Source organism: Bos indicus x Bos taurus, chromosome 7, assembly GCF_003369695.1.
Source record: "Bos indicus x Bos taurus breed Angus x Brahman F1 hybrid chromosome 7, Bos_hybrid_MaternalHap_v2.0, whole genome shotgun sequence".
Classification (NCBI taxonomy): domain Eukaryota; kingdom Metazoa; phylum Chordata; class Mammalia; order Artiodactyla; family Bovidae; genus Bos; species Bos indicus x Bos taurus.
In genome coordinates, this window is record NC_040082.1 from 69,912,086 (window position 1) to 69,936,774 (window position 24,689).

The window sequence follows — 24,689 nt, forward strand, 5'->3', positions numbered from 1 at the left end:
GAGAAGGGGACAACAGAGGATAAGATGGTTGGATGGCATCACTGACTCAACGGACATGAGTTTGAGTATACTCCAGGAGTTGGTGATGGACAGGGAGGCCTGGCATGCTGCAGTCCATGGGGTTGCAAAGAGTCAGACATGACTGAGTGACTGAACTGAACTGAGACATAACAAACTTATTAGCAGTAGGTAGTATCTAGTACTTCAAACTACTTCAGATATTGTCTCTTCCATTCTCTACCCTCAACTCCATCTGATTAATCCTTTTTAGAGTAACCCCATTCATAGTTTCCAAATAATGTATCACTGAAAAGAAGTTGCTTTATTGCCGAGACGTTCATGAAGACTTACCCCAGTTTTTGCAAGTTACAGTGTGGATTCTTTACTTTTTCACACAAAATCCCAACTCCTGAGTCTCCCAGAGCATTTTCCCCCAAGTAGAGTCTGGTCAGGGAATGGTTGGTGCTCAGGACAGATGCAAGGTCCTCACAGCTTGCCGATGTGAGACAGCAACTGACCAACCTTTCAGAGAGATGGCAGATGGTCACAACACCTCTCTCAGCCCAGTCCACGCACTGCTGTGAGTCAAGACAGCACTTGTCCTGTCCTTGCCTATAGTCCAGTCCGCACATGAGAAGAGTATATCCAAGCTCTTTACCAACTTTTTGTTTCTTTTTCTGTTTGGTGAATTAGCAAGAAAACACCCTCAAAGCCCATGCAATGTTACATCTTCCTAGATCTCTACCTTTATTTTTATTGAAGCAAAATATGTATAGCATAAACTGTACCATTGTAAACATGTGTTCATTTATAAGTGTTACAATTTAGTAGCACTTAAGTATATTCACATAACTGTGCAACTATCACCAGAACTCTTTTCCATATTCCCAAACTGAAATTCTATACTCATTAAACAATAACTCCAAATTCCCTTCCCCCAAAACCCTGGAAACCACCATTCTACCTTTTGTCTCTATGAATTTGACTATTCTAGGTATTACATATAAATGGAATCATACAATATTTTCCCTTTTGCTTCTGGCTTATTTTACTGAATATATAGCCCTGTTGTGTTTTGCTTTTTTATAATAGCCACCCTAACAAGTATAAATTGGCCCTACCATTTTCAAGTGATTTTTTGTCTTCTTCAAAATTCAAGTCTCCCACAGGCATTCAGAGAAGAGCTACATAGACTGTCAAGCAACTGCATTGCTTTAGCCCCATTTTTCCTATTTAACGTGAACCAGGGCCTTATCATCAAGTCCCAAAACTCTTCTAAAGCAAAATACATTGGTTTTATTTTCTTAGCTAGGTTGTAAATACCTTAAAGGCAAGCATAATATTTCTGATTTTTTTAAGTTCCCCTCCAGGTCTGACTATGTGACTTTTCCCACAAAAAATGCTAACTAAATTAATTATTGACAAACATGCAGAGATAAACACAAGGAATCCTCTAAGTAGCCCAAAGCCATTTTCACATTAAAATTCTAACACATCATGGCTCATTAAAGCCACAGCTATTACTTCATGAGGGAAATTAGTTCAGCCTCACCAGAGCTTCTTCAGATTGCAGAATAGATGCCTCAGTCCCACACACAGAAGTCTGATCCCGAAGTCTCCCAGGGCATTGTGGCTCAGGTCCAACTCCACCAGCTTCTGGTTGTTGCTCAAGACTGAGGAGATGTTGAAGCAGCACTGATGGGAAAGGCAGCACTGTCCCAACCTTCATGACAAGCACAGAAACAGAAAAATCTCAGAGCATAGGCCGCTTTTCTGTCACTGCCTTCTGGCCTCTGCTGGGTTTTAGCACCAGGCAAGGGCACTGTGTTCACATGTTACAAAGAGAATTAAACTCAATTTATAATTAAATTTTCATGAAGGAAAGTATCATCTTGGGACTTCCCTTGTGGTCCTGTGGGTAAGGGTCTGTGGTCCCAATGCTGGGGGTCTGGGTTTGATCACTGGTCAGGAACTAGATCCCACACTCCACTCTGAATATCAAAGATCCTGAGTGCTGTAACTAAGACCCAATGAGGTCAAATGTAAAAATAAATATTTTTTTAAAAAAAGGAAAGTATCATTTCATCAGAAAATCCTGACTACAGCTCAAGACATATTGGGAAAACAAATTCGACTCAGTTCTAGTGAAGTGGATGAACCTAGAGATTGTCATACGGAGTGAAGTAAGTCAGAAACAGAAAAACAAGTATTGTATATTAACACATATATATATGGAATCTAGAAAAATGGTATTGTTAAACCTATTTGCAGGGAAGGGATGGAGACACAGGCATAGACAGCGGACTTGTGGACACAGTGGGGGAAAGAGAGGGTGGGATGAATGGAGAAATAGCATTGACATATACACACTCTGTTAAAGTAAATAGCTGGTGGGAAGTTGCTATGCAACACAAGGAGCCCAGACTGGTACTCTGTGATGACCTAGAGGGGTGGGTTGAGGGGAGGAGAGGGAGGCTCAAGACGGAAGTGATATATGCATAATTATGAGTGATTTACTTTGTAATATGGCAGAAACCAATACATTATAAAGCAATTTTCCTTCAATTAAAAAATAAGTAAAAAAAAAAAGGCATATTGGGAAGATAGTTCTCAGGCTCTGTGGCTCACAATCTGTGACCATAGCTGCCAGGGAGCACCCTCTAAATAATGGGCAATTCTCAAGTATTTAAATGGCATGTTTCTGTTTCATAAATGAAAACAATGGTTAGCCGATGAGCTCCACGTCTTTACCACATGTTCCTAACAGCTGAAACTCCCTCAGATGGATACTGCTCTCTCTAGGGCTGTATGCATCTTCCTTTTCCCTTGGACAGTCTTGTCCCTGCTGTTTTGTTTGATGTTTTAATCCCAGCCCTCCATCTACACTGAAGGAGTGAGCATCTCTAATTCTTGATTTGCTTTCCACAGACACACACCATCACCATCATCACCACTATCAGCACCACCACCAAAACAATTATTGCTCTCCGAGAAGCAAGAACAGTATTCCAGCTCATTTCAAATGTCCTAGGAGCTTGTGGGACTACCTTTTCTGTCTCCATTTCCACACCAACTAGAAGCAAATAGATAACTAAATCTTTATCTGCAGAACATCTCATGCTCACACATGTCTCCCTGTTTGTGTCTCACTTTCTAGAATCACAGAGGGGCATCTCATCCACAGGGTGATGGAGAGAGCGGCATGGTATAAAGGTAGGGAGGAATGTTAAATGTTAAAATCAGCCAGAACCTCGAAGGCAAAAAGAACACTTTATAATTTACCAAAACAGGTAAGAAAAAGCTCTTAAGCAAGGAACTGCCATGATCAAAGCATAATCTTTTAAATATTAAGTAACCCTCTGTCTTCTGTACAGAGAATGAATGGTGGGTGGCGAAAGTAGATGCAGGGACACCAAACAGACAACATTCATCTGATACGTATTTTTGAGCACAAACAAATGGTAAGAGCTTGTCCAGACATTATGGAGACAATTGCAGGACAAACATGAATCGTGTCATGAGAAGTTAATGGTCTTGGAGGGCATTGCAATATCTAAGCAAATAATTGTGGTTGTTGGATCTGGGCTGCTGGAGTTGAGACAGGCTGGGACCTGGGACCCTTTACTGCAGTGCTTGCACCTGGATGAAAGTCTCCTCGGGCAATAGAATACAAAAGAAACTATAAGGGAGGAATTCCCTGGTGGTTCAGTAGTTAGGATTCCACAATTCATATGTAGGGGAAGGGGCCTGGCCACAAGAAGGTAGCGCAAGAAAAGGGATATTAAAAAAAAGGAAAGAAACTATAAGGGACTAAAAATAACTGCATGCACGCATAGTTGAGGCAAATTATGAATAAAAAGATACAAAAAGGCCCAAATCCCGACTGCCATTTCTGAAGTACCAGGAGCAAAAGTACGGTAACTGCACACAGTACTGCTGAGGGGGTGAGCAAACCACCTAAGCCATCCCTCCGGTCCAACCCACTGATCTGCCCCTACCCTCACTGCATTTAACAAACCAACTCACCCCACCTCAGAGAGCCAGCAAGGGTACCTTTTCTTGTTTTCACTCCCTCATGCTGCAACACTACCCCCAGTAAAGCCATGGCTTTACTTCCTTATTTACTTAAAGTTTCTTATCCGGCATTTTACTGATTTTTGTTGATTAAAGAGTCTATGGGGGGATTTCCCTGGCAGTCCAGTGATTGAGATTCTGCACTTTTAATGCAGGGAACATGGGTTCAATTCCTGGTCAGGGAACTAAAATCCCACATGCCCAGTGGTGTAGCCAAACAAAAGGCAAAAAGAGTCTAAGGGACTTGCCTGGTGATTCAGTGGTTAAGACTCCGCTTCTACCACAGAGGACATGGGCTCAATCCCTCATCAGGGAACTAAGACCCCATATACTGTGTGGCACAGTCAAAAAAGAAGTCTAAGGACCCTGGATGGATGGTAACAAAATAAGAATGAGGAAAAGTGGAAAATGGCTTGTACAAGGGTGAAATTAAGAAGACTGGTGATAGGGTGGTTATTAAGAGTAACACAGAAAGGTATGAAAATGTCCTGAGGTGGTGGGCTTTAAAACTGGCTGTGAAGTCCAGATTTGTGATGCAGGAGGGTTGCAGAGATGGCCCCTACAACTATGTACTTGATTCAGGGCATGTGAGTCTAATTCACAGTGTGGGCTCATCACTTCAGTCACTCAGTCGTGTCCAACTCTTTGCTTCCCCAAGGACTGCAGCACACCAGGCCTCCCTGTCCATCACCAACTCCCGGAGTTTATTCCAACTCACGTCCGTTGAGTGGTGATGCCATCTAACCAATCTCATACTCTGTTGTCCCCTTCTCCTCCCGCCTCCCACCTTTCCCATCATCAGGGGTCTTTTCCAATGAGTCAGTTCTTCACATCAGGTGGACAAAGTATTGAAGTTTCAGCTTCAGCATCAGTCCTTCCAATGAATATTCAGGACTGATTTCCTTTAGGATGGATTGGTTGGATCTCCTTGTGGTTCAAGGGACACTCAAGAGCCATTAAAAAGAATACATTTGAATCAGTTCTAATGAGGTGGATGAAACTGGAGTCTATTATACAGAGTGAAGTAAGCCAGAAAGAAAAACACCAATACAGTATACTAATGCATATATATGGAATTTAGAAAGATGGTAACAATAACCCTGTATGCAAGACAGGAAAAGAGACACAGATGTATAGAACAGTCTTTTGGACTCTGTGGGAGAGGGACGGGGCGGGGGGGGATGATTTGGGAGAATGGCATTGAAGCATGTATAATATCATATAAGAAACAAATCGCTAGTCCAGGTTCGATGCAGAATACAGAATGCTTGGGGCTGGTGCACTGGGATGACCCAGAGGGATGGTACGGGGAGGGAGGTGGGAGGGGGGTTCAGGATTGGGAACACATGCACACCCGTGGTGGATTCATGTTGATGTATGGCAAAACCAATACAATATTGTAAAGTAATTAGCCTCTAATTAAAATAAATAAATTTAAATTAAAAAGAACACTGAAACTGATTATAATTTGATCAGCTAATGAGTTATAATAAATGCAATCCAACTGAAAAAAAAAAAAAAAAGAGTTTCCTCCAACACCACAGTTCAAAAGCATTAATTTTTTGGCACTCAGCTTTCTTTATAGTCCAACTCTCATATCCATACATGACTACTGGAAAAACCATAGCTTGGACTACACGAACCTATGTCACAAAGTAATGTCTCTGCTTTTTAATACCCTGTACCTGGGATTTCTTTGGAGGGAATGATGCTGAAGCTGAAACTCTAGTACTTTGGCCACCTCATGCGAAGAGTTGACTCATTGGAAAAGACTCTGATGCTGGGAGGGGTTGGGGGCAGGAGGAGAAGGGGACGACAGAGGATGAGATGGCTGGATGGCATCGCTGACTCAATGGACGTGAGTCTGAGTGAACTCCGGGAGTTGGTGATGGACAGGGAGGCCTGGCGTGCTGCGATTCATGGGGTCGCAAAGAGTCGGACAACTGAGTGACAGAACTGAACTGAACTGAACCGGTTGGTCATAACTTTTCTTCCAAGGAGCAAGCATCTTTTAATTTCATGGCTGCAGTACCATCTGCATTGATCTTGGAGCCCAAGAAAATAAAGTCTGTCATATTTCAAGTTTCCCCATCTATTTGCCATGAAGTGATGGGACCGGATGCCATGATCTTCAGTTTTTGAATGTTGAGTTTTAAACCAACTTTTTCACTGTCCTCTTTCACTTTCATCAAGAGATTCTTAAGCTCTTCTTTGCTTTCTGCCATAAGGGTGGTGTCATCTGTATATCTGGGGTAATGATATTTCTTCAAACACTCTTGATTCCAGCTTGTGCTTCCTCCAACCCAGCATTTCACATGATGTACTGTGCATAGAAGTTAAATAAGCAGGGTGACAATATACAGCTTTGACTTACTCCTTTCTCAATTTGGAACCAGTCTGTTGTTCCATGTCTGGTTCTAACTAATGCTTCTTGACTTACATACAGATTTCTCAGGAGGTAGGTAAGGTGGTCTGGTATTCCCATCTCTTTAAGAATTTTCCACAGTTTGTTGTGATCCACACAAAGACTTTGGCATAGTCAATAGAACAGATGTTTTTCTGGAACTCTCTTGCTTTTTCTATGATCCAACAGATGTTGGCAATTTGATCTCTGGTTCCTCTATCTTTTCTAAATCCAGCTTGAACATCTGGAAGTTCACAGTTTACATACGGTTGAAGCCTGACTTGGAGAATTTTGAGGATTATTTTGCTAGCATGTGAAATGAGTGCAGTTGTGCAGTAATTTGAACATTCATTGGCATTGCTTTTCTTTGGGATTGGAGTGAAAATTGACCTTTTCCAGTCCTGTGGCCACTGCTGAGTTTTCCTGATGTACTGAGCACAGCACTTTAACAGCATCATCCTTTAGGGTTTGAAATACCTCAATTGCAATTCCATCACCTCCACTAGCTTTGTTTGTAGTGATGCTTCCTAAGGCCCACTTGCCTTTGCATTCCAAGATGTCTGGCTCTAGGTGAGTGATCACAGCATCATGGCTATCTGGATTATTAAGATCTTTATTGTATAGTTTTTCTCTGTATTCTTACCACCTCCTCTTAATATCTTCTGCTTCTGTTAGGTCCATACCATTTCTGTCCTTTATTGTGCCCATCTTTCCATGAAATGTTCCCTTGGTATCTCTAATTTTCTTGAAGAGATCGCTAGTCTTTCTTGTTTTACTGTTTTCCTCTATTTCTTTTTTTATGATTTTTTTAATTTTATTTTTTAACTGTACAATATTGTATTGGTTTTGCCATATATTAACATGAATCCACCACAGGTATACACGTGTTCCCCATCCTGAACCCTCCTCCCTCCTTCCTCTCCGTACCATCCCTCTGGGTCATCCCAGTGCACCAGCCCCAAGCATCCTGTATCCTGCATCAAACCTGGACTGGTGACTCGTTTCATATATGATATTATACATGTTTCAATGCAATTCTCCCAAATCATCCCACCCTCTTCCTCTCCTACAGAGTCCAAAAAGACTGTTCTATATATCAGTGTCTCTTTTGCTGTCTCATATACAGAGTTATTGTTACCATCTTTCTAAATTCCATATATATGTGTTAGTATACTGTATCAGTGTTTTTCTTTCTGGCTTACTTCATTCTGTATAATAGGCTCCAGTTTCATCCACCTATTAGAACTGATTCAAACGTATTCTTTTTAATGGCTGAGTAATACTCCATCGCAGCCCTGTTTATAATAGCCACAACATGGAAGCAACCTAGATGTCCATCAGCAGATGAATGGATAAGAAAGCTGTGGTACATATACACGATGGAGTATTACTTAGCCATTAAAAAGAATACATTTGAATCCTCTACTTCTTTGCATTGATCACTGGAGAAGGATTTCTTATCTCTCCTTGTTATTCTTTGGAACTCTGCATTCAAATGGGTATATCTTTCCTTTTCTCCTTTGCCTTTAGCTTCTCTTCTTTTCTCAGCTATTTGTAAGGCCTCCTCAGACAACCATTTTGCCTTTTTGTGTTTCTTTTTCTTGGGGATGGTCTTGATCCCAGACTCCTGTACAATGTCACAAACCTCTGTCCATAGTTCTTCAGGCACTCTGTCTATCAGACCTAATCCCTTGAATATATTTCTCCCTTCCACTGTATAATCATAACAGATTTGATTTAGGTCACACCTGAATGGTCTAGTAGTTTTCCCTACTTTCTTCAATTTAAGTCTGAATTTGGCAATAAGGAGTTCATGATCTGAGCCACAGTCAGCTCCTGGTCTTGTTTTTGCTAACTGTATAGAGTCTCTCCATCTGCGGCTACAAAGAATATAATCGATCTGATTTCAGTACGGCCATCTGGTGATGTCCATGTGTAGAGTCATTTCTTGTGTTGTTAGAAGAGGGTGTTTGTCACAGTGTGGGCTCATAGCAAGCACTTTATTATAGACCCACAAGATATGCCCTGTGACAATTTAATCCACGCAAAATATTTTAATGGGTTCCAGGTCAGGTAGCCATTTCTGTATCTGAGGAAACTCTTCTATTCTCATCTATAAGCATGACTAATGAAGAAATGGAAGACACTAAAAGTCATGCCCTTTCCTTCAACAAATGACTTATTTTCAGTTCCCCTTTATTCTTCCCCATCTGAAACTTCTCAAATAACTGTCCTCCAAACCATTTGGCCTTCCCATTTGTAATAGGCTGAGCTGCGTCCCCCCAGAAAAGTTCATGTTGAAGTCTCAACCCTTAGCACGTTAGAATATAACTAATTGGATTTTTAAAAGGTAATTAAGTTAAAATGAGGTCATTAGGGCAGGCCCTAACCCATCATGACTGGTGTCCTTGTATGAAGAAGAGATCAGACACACACAGAGACCATGTAAAGACACAGGGAGAGGACAGTGATCTACAGCCAAGGAGAGAAGCAGCAGAAGAAACCAACACTTCTGACAACTTCATCTTGGACTTGCAGCTCCCAGGATTGTGAGAAAGTTAATTTCTATTATTTAAGTCTCGCACTCTGTGGTACTTGGTTATGCCAGCCTTAGAAAATTAATAAACTGCTAAAATGGTCCTTCTCCCTTTCTCTCTTTCTCACATACACATACACACATATACACACAGATTCTTACCACAATCTACGAATGTTACAGCCAGGTTGTTGGAGTGTTTCACATAACACGTTCATGCCTGGGTCTCCCAGGGTATTGCCACTGAGGTTCAATTCAGTGAGATTCCAGTTATTGCTCAGGACTGAGAAGATGCCCCTGCAAATGCTGGAGGTCAGATAGTTCACCAATCTAGAAATTGGAAGGAAGGAAGAAGAGAAAACAAAGTGAATCTCTAAGAATAGCAAACTGAAGTTGGAGCCAGGAGTGGATGACACTAGTGCGAAGGCATCCTAGGAATTAAGAAATGTGTCACAGAACCAAAGACTGGGCTCTGAGGAATGCAAAAGGCCAGAGGAGTCCTGGTAAGGCTATTCTGCACATTTTATGATTAAAAGAGTCTGTGATGCACCAAGGAAACCAGAATTGAAAAAGACACGTGTACACCAATGTTCATAGCAGCACTGTTTACAAAAGCCAGGATATGGAAGCAACCTAGCTGCCCATAGGCAGACCAATGCATAAGAAAGCTGTGGTACATATACACAATGGAATATTACTCAGCCATTAAAAATAATGCATTTGAATCCGTTCTAACGAGGTGGATGAAACTGGAGCCTATTATACAGAATGAAGTAAGTCAGAAAGAAAAACAACAATACAGTATACTAACGCATGTATATGAAATTTAGAAAGATGGTAACGATGACCCTATATGTGAGACAGCAAAAGAGACACAGATGTAAAGAACAGTCTTTTGGATTCTGTGGGAGAAGGCAAGGGTGGATGATTTGAGAGGGTAGCAGTGAAACATGTATATTATCATATGTGAAGCGCATCACTGGTTCAGGTTCGATACATGAGACAGAGTGTTCAGGGCTGGTGCACTGGGATGACCCTGGGGGATGGGATGGGGAGGGAGGTGGGAGGGGGGTTCTGGCTGGGGAACACATGTGCACCCATGGCTGATTCATGTCGATGTATGGCAAAAACCACTACAATATTGTAAAGTAATTAGCCTCCAATTAAAATAAATTAATTAATTTTAAAAAGGAAAAGAGCCTGTGATGAATAGATAAAAAAGGTGTGATATATACATACACAAACACAAACACACAACAGAATACTACTCAGCCATGGAGACTCAGACACAGAGAATGGACTTGTGGACACAGCAGGAGGAGAGGGTAGGACAAGTTGAGAAAGTAGCATTGACATATCAGTTCAGTTCAGTTCAATTGCTTAGTCAGTCATGTCCGACTCTTTATGACCCCATGGACTGCAGCACACCAGGCTTTCCTGTCCATCACCAACTCCCAGAGCTTGCTTTGACATATATACACTAACACATGTCAAATAAATAACCAGTGGGAAATTGCTATCTAACACAGGAAACCCAGCCTGGCACTCTGTGACAACCTAAAGGGTAGGATGGGAGTGAGGAGGCTCAAGAGAAAAGGGATATATATAGAGAGAAAGAGGCAGGATTGATTCATGTTGATGTATGGCAGAAACCAACACAACATTGTAAAGCAATTATTTTCCAATTGAAAAATACAAAAATAATGAAAATTTGTCATTTGCAACAACTTGGATGGATTTAGAGGGTATTATAGTATATGATATCACTTATATGTGGAATCTAAAAACTAATACAAATAAACTTATTTGCAAAACAGAAAAAGACTCACAGACATAGAAAACAAAATTACAGTTATCAAAGGGGAAGGGGGAGGAGGGATAAATTAGGAGGTTGGGATTAACATACACATACTACTATATATAGCTTCCCAGGTGGCTCAGTGGTAAAGAAGGCCCCTGTCAAGCAGGAGACATGCGTTCGATCCCTGGGTCGGGAAGATCTCCTGAAGAAGGAACTGCCAACCCACTCCAGTATTCTTGCCTGGAAAATCCCATGGACAGAGGAGCCTGGTGGGCTAAAGTCCATGGAGTCACAAAGATTCAGACACGACAGTAACTAAACCACCACCACTACTATATATAAAATTGATAACCAACAAGGATCTACTGTATAGCACAGGTATACAGTATTGTTACAACAATAACTTGTAACAACCTATTAGGAAAATAATCTGAAAAAGTATATGTATATATACATATATATAAAACACACACACACACACATATATATATATATATATAACTGAATCACTGTGCTATAGATTTAAAAATATGACATTTCAAATCAACTATACTTCAGTTTAAAAAACTAAAATGGGAAAAGATGAGGGGAGGGAATCATTTGGGAGTTTGAAATGGACATATACACACTGTTATATTTAAAATGGATAACCAAGAAGGATCTACTTGCATGGCACATGAAACTCTGCTCAATGCTGTATGAAAGCCTAGATGGGAGGGGAGTTTGGGAGAAAATGGACACATGTATATATATGGCTGAGTCCCTTCTCTTTTCACCTGAAACTATCACAGCATTGTTTGTTAATTAGCTATATCTCAATACAAAACAAAAAGTTAAAAAAAGGAGTACACATTACTATGTGTAAAATAAATAAAATACAAGAATAAGTTGTACAACACAAGGAATATCACCAATAGCTATAAACGGAATGCAACCTTTAAAAATTGTGAATCACCATATGTAAAATAGGTAGCCAATGGGTATTTGCCGTATTACTCAAGGAAATCACACTGGGGGCTCTGTGACAACCTAGAGGGGTGGGATGGGAAGGGAGGTGAGAGGGAGGTTCAAGAGGGAGAGGACACATGTATACCTGTGGCTGATTCGTGTTGATGTATGGCAGAAACCAACACAATATTATAAAGCAATTTTCCTTCAATTTAAAAAAATTTTTAATTTAAAAAAAACAATTTTTTAAAAATTATGAATCACTGTGTTATACACTGGAAACATTGTATATCAACTATATCTCAATGAAAAATAATAATAATATTTTTTAAATTACAAAACAGCCTGTGACTTTGGCTGACTGTGAAGAGCCTCTGGTTCCTCCCTCAGGAATCCTTCTCCTCCTTCATCAACTGGCTACCCTGCCCATGGCCCTGGACACTGCTAAATGACCCAGAGGCTGGTTCTTACGTTAGCTGCATAATAGCGTCAGTACTGGTCACAAAAATCCCTATGCCAGGCCATGTCATAGGAATAAAGCCAGAATCTCTGAGGTAGAACCAAGCATACTGATATTTTTAAGACTTCCAGGTGATTCCAAAGTGCTACTCCTGTTAAAATGAAGATCCCATGGGTCTAGGATCAGACCTGCGGTCCTTCACTTCTAACAGGCACCAGGTGGGTGCTCATGCTGCTAGTCCTTCGAAGGCTCTACAACACACTAGGCAAGCTCCTGTCTGCAGAAGAAGGTAGCTGTCATCTACCATGATGGGCATCAGGCTTTTTCTTCAAGGTTTTAGTCTGAGTTTCTGCCAGCCTTCTTCACAATCCTGTGATCGTAGGTGTCTTGTTTTCTGAGCCTCATTTTTAGTGCCCTAGTGAGATCTTATCTCAAAATATGGTAGCAGATGGGGCTGTATAGTTTGAAAAAAAAATCAATATGTAAAAAAGCTAGAAGTCTGGGACCTTGAGGAATTCAGACTGCTCATGTCCAGGTTGTCTTCAGAACTGAGCCCTTGGTGGCACAGTACCAAATCTACCAAATCTTCTTTCTCTCGACAGGTATCAACTGGTATGCTTCTAAGAATGAGATACTGCCAGAAAGCCTTCACATTCAGTTGCATTAACTGAGAGCACTGAAAGGCCATCTCTTGTAATAAGTGACAAGTGGAACATCTACAGAGATTTTATTTATAAGACTGAACAAACTAAGCAAAAATCTTTCTTGCAGTCATAATATGCATGCTTATTTCTAAAGACTGAAAATGAAAGTTCACAGGATTTGCAAACTATATTAGGCTCTTTCAGAGGTGCTGTAGTCCCCCCTGTTCTCGCTCTCTCCCTCTTCCATCTTCTTTCTAGCTATTCTGAACTATTTGCCATTGTTAAAATGTACCCTGCTTTCCCATCCCATCTTTGAACCCACCATCCCCTTGGTCTAGGCTGCCCCTTGCACATTCTTGGCTCTTTCATACTCCATGCTTCAGGATCCAGCTGGTCAAGGGCTCCCCCTGTGTGCTTCAGATGCACTCCACCAATATTCTTACCAAAGCCCGCCCCCTCTACCAACAGCCCTGGTTTCCTTCCTGGCCCCACAACCCAACTGTAAGTTGTTGTGAACAGGACCTGGGTCTTAGCCACTACTGAAGCCTCAGCAGGTAGTCCTTGATGACCAAAAAATAAATAGAAAAGTCATCCTGGTAGCGATGCCAAGGAAAAGAGAGGGAGCTAAAAGCTTATTGCTGCCAGTGAAAGGGCCAGCTTCTTTTCTCCTTAATTTTGTCCCACGTCAAGTGTCCTCTATAGAGGTCAAACCCAAGCATTCACAGAGCAGACAGCTCCCCACAGCCACTGAAGCTGTAGTAGTTTCTGCCCAAAGATTTAGAAGTCAAGGAACTCAACCCTTTCAATGAACACACACAACTGATTTCCACCCCTCTAGCAACTGAGTAAACAGACCTTGAAGTGGGTGCTGTTGACAAACGACAGTGTTAGTTCTTCAGTCATGTATAACTCTTTGTGATCCCATGGACTGTAGGTCACCAGGCTCCTCTGTCCACTCTCCTGGCAAGAATAGTGGAGTGGGTTGCCATACCCTTCTTCCAGGGGTCTTTCTGACCCAGGGAACAAACCAGGGTCTCCTGCTTTGCAGACAGATTTTTTGCCATCTGAGCCACCAGGGAAGCCCTAGCTGTTGACAAATGCCTGGTTGCAAGCACAAAGTGAGGGCCTTGGAGCACTCTATCCTTTCCAGCCCTATTTCCCTTCATTGCTTGTTCCAGTGAAGCCATGTCCCTCCCCATTTTCTCCTACGTAAATGCTCTTCCTCAGACCATATCCATGTCTCCTTCATATAAGACCCCACTGCCAGGACTTTTCTGGTGATCCAGTGGTTAAGAATCTGCCTGCCCATGCAGGTGACATGAGTTCAATCCCTCTTCCTGAAAGATTCCATCTGTACAAGCCAATTAAGCCCACGTGCCACAACTACTGAAGCCTGCATGCCTAGAGCCTGTGCTCTGTAACAAGAGAAGCCACCCCAGTGAGAAGCCTGTGCACCACCACTAGAGACTGGCCTCTACTTGCAGCAGCTAGAGAAACCCCACACACAGCAAGACCTAGCATAGCCAAAAATAAATTTTTTTTTTAAGAGATTGTCTAGGTAATAAAAATTTCCTTTTCCATCTCTGCCACCCACCTACATTCTCTCAATCTTTCAAGGCAAGCTCAAACTTCACTCCTCCAAGAAATCTCCCCCAAGCATCCCACACTGAGGTCCTCTGTCCTCTGTGTTCCTGGGCAGAATCATACTGGTTGTTCTGCCCCTTAGGTGACAGGCTATTAAGCAATAAAGTCCCAAGTAAATTACAAGCAATTTGAGTTTATGAACATTTTCTTCCATTATTTTTTTCACATAACACATTGTGCTAAATTGGCATCCACCAAACATTTGCTTATTGTTTCATTGGCTTTTTTCTCATGTCATTTGTCCACCTACTCTTCCTCTGCTAGTCAATATCTGCCAATGAAGGGGTCTGGTAGAAATAAGTAATGCTGGCATTGTTTTGTAGCTATGGAAACTGCATTTGCAAGACTGTTGAAAACAAAGGAAAGAGAGCAAGTGCCAAGAATCAGATGACTAGAAAGTAGAAGACATATAGTACCAATTGCCTGAAGCAAGATCTCCTTACCCCTGAGAATATGCCACCTCAAAATCAGAGAGAACAGAACGGTCCATATGAGAGTGTCTAACTTCCTCCTCTTCTTCCTCCTCCTTGGGTGAGTTATGGAGCAACCTCAAGGAAAGGGATTCCACATGGCGACAGTTCTCAATACAAAAAGAAGAAACCACATGGTCCATTCTGGTGGACAGCTTGATCTCAATTTTGGGGAAATGGCTCATGGCCCTTTGCACAAAGTCCTCCTCCTGCATCTCATACAAACAATAGAACAATTCCAGCTGGCTGGGCTCAATCTGTAGTGTCTTGGCATTGGCTTTTGCTTCAATCCATTTCAGCAGCTCCAGCCTGATTTTCTGAGAGATCTTACAACTCAGTTTTTTCTCTAAGTAGGAGGTTCTCTCCTGGTTTATAAGGCCAAAGAGGAAACGGACAACAAAAATCAGATATCCCTTTTCGAATTTGCCGTAGTTTTCGAGAAGGACCTTCACATCTCGGTTGGGAAGCTTTGAACAAGCCTGAGGCGTGTTCCTCATCTCCCCATGATTATCTTCTTCCAGCAGGTAGTACATGGCAGCAAAGAACTCCTGGAAAGTCATGTGGATGAAGCTGTAGAATTTCTCGCAGTCCACTTCCTTTTGGAACAGGTTCATCCTCAAGAAAGCAGACACATCTGCCTTCTGCAGGCCATGATTTCTGAGATCACACTCCTGAAATAGGATTTTCTGGTTCCAGATTCCATCTGCAGCCAGTGAGCAGAGACCCCAGAGGGTAGCAGAGTTGTGGTTCTCCTGGCTCCCTCCCTGAGATTGCAACAAACTGGAGAGGAAGAAGATATACACTGCAGTGGTGGTCTTGGATGTCCGAGCAAGACTCTTACCACTATCCATCTGCTGTTTCAGCCCAGTGCACACAATCCAGCAGACCAGAGGAATAAAGCACATGGTGAAGAGGATCTCATTCTCCTGAATCAGTCTGAAGGCTTCCCTTGCTTGCTGCTCATCTGAGAAATACTTTAAGAAATATTCCTTCCTCCTGGCCTCTGAGAAACCCAGGATCTCCACATGACGAGCCTGGCCCAGCAAGTGCTGAAGTTTCTCCAGGGCCACGGGTCTTGTGGTGATGAGGAGGGAGGCCTCAGGAAGCAGTCTTTTTCTGATGAGGCTGCTCAGGAGAATGTCTCCCCGCTCCACCTTCCGCCAGTTTGTGCAGAGTGCTTCTGTGTGCTCATCAAAGGCACCTTGCAGCTCATCAAAGCCGTCCATGAGGAAGAGGATCCTGGAAGGCTTGCTTACAATCTTGCCTATGGGTGGGTTTGGGCCAGGGCAGCAGCTGGCGATCAGGTCCCCCAGACTCCTCTGCGTCCCAAGGCTCACCTCCCGGCAGTGAATGTAAAACAAATAGTCAAATCTATCCTGGTAAAGTTTCTCTGATGCCCAGTCCAACATGATCTTCCTAGCCAGTATTGTTTTCCCAATGCCCGCTGCTCCCTGGAATACCACTGTGTGCACAGGCTCAGAGTGCTGGTCCTCAGGATCAAACAGCAATTCCAAGTTCACAGAACTCACAGGGCTATCCTGTATCTTGGCCCAGGTCCTACCAATGGCCAGGAGCTCATGCTCCCTCTCCTGTTGGCTCCTGTGTTCCTTGATGAGACGCAGCCTGGTGAAGCGTTTGTTGAGGTTCACGCTCTCACCCAGACGGGCATTCCTGTCTTTAATACACTGGAATTTGCTTCTCACATATTTTCTGTACTTCTTACAGTAATCTGTGTCAGAGACAGAAAGTTAGACTTCAGAAGAAGCTTGATCACATCCACCAGAGACAAGCTATCAACAGGGGCTGGTGGTCTCTAAGGAATGGAAACTGATATTGAAGAATGGGAGTTGCAATTTCTCGCCACTGCCTGGGGTATGGATAGCCCCAGAAAATGTAGGGTGTCGAAATCTTCCTAGACACAGTTGAACAGAAGAACAACAAAGTGCCATATGCATTGGCCCTGGCCAGAAAGTCTTTCTTCATTCAATCTTACTCCTTTACATAGTCTGCAGCTCATGCCCTATAAAACCTGAAACATTCAGTTGCCCACCCACGGTTCTGGGACTGCAAGGAGGGAAACATGCATCTATTTCTTAAGCTAAAGTGGATTTCCTAAGACAGACCTTTTCACCCCAAGGAACATGTTAGGATCACCAAGTTATCCACCTTCTGAGCTTCAAGTACCTACAGAACCAGGTCTCTAAACCCAATCAGAAATACCAACTACATTGCTTACCTTTTTTTTTCCTACAAATAGAGATTCTGGAAAGGTATCCCAGTAAACCCATCCATTCTTCTTCAAGGCTTTCCTCCTGACTTAGCACAGAAATATTTGCATTCTCTGAGAAATAAAGGAAGAAAATACAAAGTGTCAAAAACCAGGACTCCTGATTAAGGTGATGTCATTGAAACCTAATGACAAAGGTCCATCTAGTCAAAGCTATGGTTTTTCCAGTAGTCATGTATGGATGTGAGAGTTGGACCATAAAGAAGGCTGAGCACCAAAGAATTGATGCTCTCAAACTGTGGTGTTGGAGAAGACCCTTGAGAGTCTTGTGGACTGCAAGAAGTTCAAACCAGTCAATCCTAAAGGAAATTAACCCTGAATATTCAATGGAAGGACTGATTCTGAAGCTGAAACTCCAATACTTTGACCACCTGATGCAAAGAGCCAACTCATTAGAAAAGACTCTGATGCTGGGAAAGATCGAAGGCAGGAGGAGAACGGGATGACAGAGGACAAGATGATTGGATGGTATCACGGACTCAATGGACATGAGATTGAGCAAGCTCCAGAAGATGGTGAAGGACAGGGAAGCCTGGCGTGCTACAGTCCATGGGGTCTCAGAGTCAGACACAACTGAGTGACTGAATAGCAAAAACAATTGAAATCCAATAGCCAGCACCTGGCACAGGTCAAAGCCACCTGCCGTGAACATCTCCCAAACCAAAATACAGCTCAGTTGAATGTCCAGTTGGAGGCATTCCTGTACTCCTAATTTCAAAGCAATGGATACCAACTAATATTGTGTCCTCATTGTATCCAGGCTTGGAATCTATCTCCCAAGCTTGGAAATCAGAAGGCAAACATATGAGGCATCAAAGTTTCTCATCCTTATTTAGCTTTGGCAGACTCCCTCCCTTGTGCTCTGGTTTTGAGACCATCCCCACACTCTCAGGTATCCCCAGGATGGCCAAAGGCCAGCAGTATCATCTATCCTTGAGCCCAAATGCCTGGAATTCATCTGACCCATATTTGGAATCTTCAAGAGCAAGAATAACCCATCTGACTTATATCTAATTCAGAATTCTTCAAGAGCAAGAGTAACCCATCTGACTTATATCTAATTCAGAATTTTGACTAACTTTAGATTCACTTAGAAAGTTTTAAAAGTATTGATTCTAGGACTCTACTCCTAATGATCCTTCTTCAGTTCTCTGAGGTGGAGCCCAGGCACCATTATATTTATCTATTTTTAAAATAATTTTTACTGGAGTACAGTTGATTTACAATGTTGTGTTAGTTTTCTGCTGTACAGAAAAGTGAATCACACTTTTATATATATATATATATATATATATATATACACATACACACTCGGTTTTAGATTCTACTCCCATATAGGTCATTACAGAGTATCAAGTAGAAGGCACCTTTTTATTTTAAAAGCCCCACATGCATCCACAGTTGAGAATTACAGACCTAAACAATCAATAAATTACACATCCAAAAGAAGTATCTTATAGGAGAAATTAGACACAGCAGAACAAGAGATAGGTACCAGGGCAAATGCATGGGACAGGTAAATTTAGGTGGGCAGGAACTCCAGAGCTATATAAAAGATTCCTGAGGTGTCTACTTATTCTGAATGCAAATGCTCTTAACCCCCCACACACAAAATCACAAAATAAAATCTAAACATTAACTCAAACCAAGAGCAAAACTTAATTTTTACCTAAAATATAACACTAGCCAGCCCCCTGAAACAAAAAACAAAAACTTCTAACCCTAGGTATAATTCTTTCACCCCCAAAACCTATGCCAAATGGTATAATGGTTATTCGACCAAAGAGACTCTTGGCATTGAATCCAGGCTTGGCTCTGGTTAGAACAGAGCTATGGACAACTATAACTTTTTCCAGGCTCATTTCACATGGTTTTGCAACCATTCTCCAGAATTATTTTTCATCTGGTGAAAATGAAATTCTTTATATCCATTAAACAACAGTTCTTCATTCCCTATTCATTGCAGCCCCTAGAAACCATCACTTTGTCTCTATGAATTTGTCTACTCTAGGTACTTCTTATAATGGAATCACAGAATATTTGTCTTTTTGTGATTGGCTTATTTCACTTAGTATAATGAAATTGAAAACTTATTTGAAAAAGCACAGGGTTATTGTGAGGAATAAATAAAATCCATAAAATCTGCTTAGTGAACTACTTCTGCAACCACGATTGCAAGTGAAAGTCTCAGTCCCTCAGTCTTGTCTGACTCTTTGTGACCCCATGAACTGTAGCCTGCCATGCTCCTCTGTCCATGGAATTCTCCAAGCAAGAATACTGGAGTCGGTTGCCATTCCCTTCTCCAAAGGGTTTTCCCAACCCAGGGATCGAACTCAGGTCTCCCACATTGCAAGAAGATTCTTTACCATCTGAGCCACCAGAGAAGCAACCTTGACTATTACACTTTAAAATGGTTATTGAGAATGTCAATACTGACACAATTATAATTAAGCCATTATACACAATTTGTTTATAACATCACACTGATAAACACACCTGCCTTCATGCACCTATTTTTTATCTCCCTCATTAGATCCATATTTCTTCCCCACCTCACTCTGCTTGTGATCCGCTGATCTATTTTATATTTGCCAGTATAAATACTTTTTAATTAACTTTAGATATGCCAACATGGACAAAACAAGGTTAGAAGAAAAAACAGGGTAATCCGAAAATAATTCATTAGAAAACAGAAGTTTAAGTCTATAAAACTGACTTCAAATGGCATAGATGTACTACATATACACCACCATTTTTGTCTGTTTCAGAAACACTGATTCATTTTTATTACTCTTTTTTACTAGCTCAACATCATCATCTTGTGATTTTCTAGGTTCCTCTGAGCCCTTTCTTGTACCCTTCCCTTGCTCAGAACACCAAGCCAGAAGGAAGAACCTCACCATATGTCCACAGAGATGAAGAGGATTTCTTTCACTAATTCCAACGCCCAAATTAATGGCCATAGGAAGAGCTTTTCTGCAGAAATTACATACTTCTATAAGCTGAGAGATTGCCCCCAAGCCATGGGAAACAGAGATCCAAGTCTGTTGACCATGCAGGTAGATACTTAGATGCTAGATGAAGACTTGGAGAAAGTCCAGGCCCAGGAGAGATGTGAATCAAGTGTAACTAATTAAAGAAGGTTCTTATGGGTATGTGAGCCCTGACAGGTTTTTAAAGGAGTTAGAAAAAAGAAAACTGCTTTCCTCCATCTTCTCATAGCACTATCATGAGAAGAAAAAATAGATGATAAAGCCAAGATAATAAGTGATTAAAAAACAAACATATCAGCTTTGATTTGTCAAAGGATACCATCAACAGAGTGAAAAGACAACCCTCAGAATGGGAGAAAATATTTCCAAATCATATATTTGATAAGAGGTTAATATCCAGGATATATATATATATATATAAATGAAATGAAAATGAAGTCACTCAGTCATGTCCAACTCTTTGCGAGCCCATGGACTGTAGCCCACCAGGCTCCTCGGTCCATGGGATTTTCCAGGCAAGAATACTGGAGTGGCTTGCCATTTCCTTCTCCATATATATATATAAAGGACTCCTAAAGGTCAACAGCAAAAGACAAACAACCCATTTAAAACATGGGAAAGGAATTGTATAGACATTTCTCCAAAGATAAGCAAATGACTAACAAGCACATGAGAAGAGGTTCAATATCACTAGTCAATAGGGAAATACAAATGAGATACCATCTCATGCCCATTAGGACGGCTACTATTAAAAAAAGAAAACATAAATGTTAGTAAGGATTTGAAGAAATTAGAACCCTTGTGCACTGTTAGTGGGAATGTAAAATGGTGCATCTACTGTGGAAAACATTATGGCAATTCCTCAAAAAATTAAACTAGAATTTACCATATAAGCCAGTAATTCCACTTCTGGAAATAAACCCAAAAGAATTGAAAGCAAGATCTCAAAGAGATTTGTACAACCATGTTCATAGAAGCATTATTCACAATAGTCAAAAGCTAAAAGCAATTAGAAAGTCCATTGATGGATGAATGAATGAACAAACTGTGGTATACACATATCACAAAATATTATTCCACCTTAAAAAAGAATGAAATCCTGACATATGAGACAATGTGAGTGAAGCTTGAGGAAGTTTATGCTGCTACACAAAAAGACAAATAATCTATGGTTTCACTTATAAAAGGTACTAGAATAGTCAAATTCGTAGAGACAGAAAGTGGTTGTCAGGGGCTGAGGGGAGGGTAGAATTGTTTCATGGGTACAGAGTTTTGCAAGATGAAAAAGAGTTCTGGAGATTGAACAACTGTGTGAATGAGCTTACCACCACTGCATCATACACTAAAAATGGCTGATAGTAAATTTTATCTTATGTATATTTTATCATGATTTAAAAAAAGTACTGTCTTCATTCCACTCACCCCATTCTGGCTCTTCCCTCTTAGCTTTCTCATAAAGGTCTCTCCTGTTGATTGCAGCAAAAATCCACTTGGCCATGGCCCATGCCTTCTCTTCCCCGTTGAAATCAATCATCAGAGTGGCTAGATCCACGTGATCTGCTTTTTCTGTCTGACCCCGAGGAATTGAGGTGCAGCCCTTCTGACTGGGATAGTCTTCTAAATGCATCTTGAATTTCTTAAAGTCTATGTCTTCCAGGTCCTCCAGGTAACGAGCCAGCTTGCAGCGGACACTTACCATTCTCATCTGCACACCCGGTCAGAGTCCTTGGGCATAAATCCACACTTGGAAGTTAGGTGGTGCAAATAGCATATGGTTAAGAAGTCTTTTCAGAAATTTACCCTCAGAGAGAATTAAAGTATCAAAAACCCAGAATATTGAAAGGAAAAAAATATCACTGGATTCGAACAAGTTGCCATCTTTAGCTTTTAAAAATGAGTCAAATTCTTACCAGAAAGTCTTTCTATTGGCTCAACCCAGGTGTGTGTCCTGAGCCATGGAAGAAAGGTGCCCCTATGGAGAGAAACAAAATCACCAACACAATCACATTAACAGTGCAACGTAGTCTTAAAGCGCTTCCTGATGCCGTCTTGATGTATCACCAAGAGAACTTTGATCCCACTGATTACTGGCTATGTATGACCCTGGGCAATCTCTCCACTATTTTTCAACTTCAGTTTCCTCATCTATAAAATGGCAGAGTGGAAAAGATTTTTTTACCTTCCTCCCAACTGAAAGACTCTGGTTTCTTGTTTCTGTTTCGAACCAAGGAAAGATGAATAAGGGACAAGAGAAGAAAGGATACTAGGAATGAGTAATTATGGTGATAACAGAACAGCATATGTCTAGAGAGAAGGAAAGAGAACATAGAAGCATGCAGAGGAAGGCATAATCTGCAACAAACCCTTTATCAACACATTGATTGATTAAAACTGAAATGGGATGGAACTTGGGGTAATAAGGAAGAATGATAAATATATACATTTCTTTAATGTCTCCTTGCAAAATTCACAATTATAATAATTATTAGAACTCACATTTATTGAGAGCTTCCCATGAGTTAGGTGCTATACTGATGTACAAAACTGAAAAATTATATTCCTAGTTCCATGGTATGGAAGTAGAAACTGAGTCTTAGGCTAACTGACTTGCCCAGAGTTTCACAGCCAGGAGGGACAAAGCCAGGATTTACACTAGGGTCACTGATTTCTGAGTCATGCCCCTAACATTGCATTTTTCTCTGCATAAAAAGTGTGAGACCATTTCTTCCACCATTTAGGTAGGTATCTCAGTCACATAGCAGGAAAAAATGGTTGAAGATGATAACAAAATATAGATGAAAGTGAAAGTGTTAGTTGCTCAGTTGTGTCCGACTCTTTGTAACCCCGTGGACTGTAGCCCACCAGGCTCCTTTAAAATTCTCCAGGTAAGAATACTGGAGTGGTTTGCAATTTCCTTCTCCAGGGGATCTTCCTGACCCAGAGATCGAACCCATCCTGCATTGCAGGCAGATTCTTAACCGTCTGAGCCACCAAGGAAAACCAAAAATCAGATTGTTAAAAAACAAAAGCACTTTCCCAGGTTTTATCACACAATCTCATTGTAATGTTCAATGTCTCGGTTTCCTAACTAGACTTCAAGTTCCACAAAGACTTGAAATCAGCGGCTATATCTCTTGATCATACACAATTTCTAGATTTTGGATGGATGAGCACATTGGCTTTGTTTGGAATTGAACTCTTCATATTATTGAACTTAGAAAAGAATTATAGGAAGGGAGAAGCCCTATGAGCCCAGGTCTCCTGCATTGCAGGAAGATTCTTTGCCATCTGAGCCACCAGGGAAAGCTTATGAAGCTTTCAAACTCTCCAAACTGGAATTCGTAAAAGCCCAGTTTTAATGTTCAAGACATTTTAAACATGTTCAACACTCCTTCTGTCTCCATTCCTGCCTCTCCACTCCTTGCATCATGCATCGCCCACCCCTCACTGCCCCTGTCAAGTCCATCCCCTATGCATTTGGCAGGTGGCAGGAGGAGAGGGGTTACTCCAGACAGATCCACCAGCTCTGCCAACCCTCTCAGGTCCCATTGCATCAGTCTTTCCATCCACATCAGGACTCTGCCTCTCCTCTGTGCTACCGTATCCCTAACCTTAGTGCACCCCCACCCTGACCCTTACCTTCTCTGTCCCTTGGTTTCTAAATATGCTCATTTCCTTATATGCATCCCATCTATCCACTTCCTAGGGGAATGAGTGTGAGCCATGGTCACTGTTCCTGACCCCCACTCCCCACACACATGCACTGGCACACATAGCGACCAAATATTGATAAACGTAAAAGAAACATTCCAGAAACATTGTTGAAGGATAGACTTGAAGGCTGGCAGAAGGAACCTCTAGTCAAATTCTGCCCCTTGAAACAATTTCCCCACTCTTCCCCAGGCTATTTCAGCCACCCGGCTCCACAGAGCTGGACTCACCCAGATGTCAGCCTCGGGAACAGCCGGAGAAGAAACTAGATGAATTTATAGCAGTCACAACCCAGCAGGAAGGATGTGGTCTCAGTTTGGAGCAAACAGGCTTGCATCACAGGCAAAAGCAGAGACTAACGGTTACTCACATCACTGGATTTTCCAAACTGAAGCTCTCAAAGCTGAGCCTGCTTGCAGCCAGAGATACCTGGCCTCCCCTCAATGGCCACTGGGGTAGAAAAGGGGAGGAAATTCAACTGCTGCTCAATGAATGTTCCCTCTGACTCTGACAGCAGCCATGTGAGTGTTTTGATGACACAGAGGGGGCTGTGATGGGGAATACCATAGCAGCATAAACAGACAATTAAAAGCATAACCTGGCTATCAAACTGCAGATCCCATCCACTTTCAAGCTGTCACATGGAGGAGGTCAGTAGACAATATAGTAACCACTGACTGTTATTTTTCTTCACCACTTAATTGAGGTAAGTATATA

The 24,689-nt window shown here is 41.6% G+C and overlaps 1 protein-coding gene across 2 annotated transcripts in view; it reads right to left on the reverse strand.

Annotated features, from left to right (window-relative positions):
• NLRP3 (NLR family pyrin domain containing 3) overlaps positions 1-24,272 on the reverse strand; it is a 49,187-nt gene extending 24,915 nt beyond the window's left edge. Inside the window, exons 1-8 of one of the 2 annotated variants that reach the window (XM_027546755.1) lie at positions 24,203-24,271; positions 22,172-22,233; positions 21,684-21,986; positions 17,218-17,322; positions 14,955-16,710; positions 9,177-9,344; positions 1,553-1,723; positions 352-522 (exon numbers count right to left, since the gene is read on the reverse strand). In XM_027546755.1, the coding sequence (XP_027402556.1) occupies positions 352-522; positions 1,553-1,723; positions 9,177-9,344; positions 14,955-16,710; positions 17,218-17,322; positions 21,684-21,966 (2,654 nt within the window). In that variant the 5' untranslated portion in view covers positions 21,967-21,986; positions 22,172-22,233; positions 24,203-24,271. Of the gene's footprint in view, positions 1-351; positions 523-1,552; positions 1,724-9,176; positions 9,345-14,954; positions 16,711-17,217; positions 17,323-21,683; positions 22,234-24,202 lie in introns of both variants that reach the window. The other variant, XM_027546756.1, reaches the window with a different exon arrangement.
• Between the last annotated feature and the right edge of the window lie 417 nt (positions 24,273-24,689).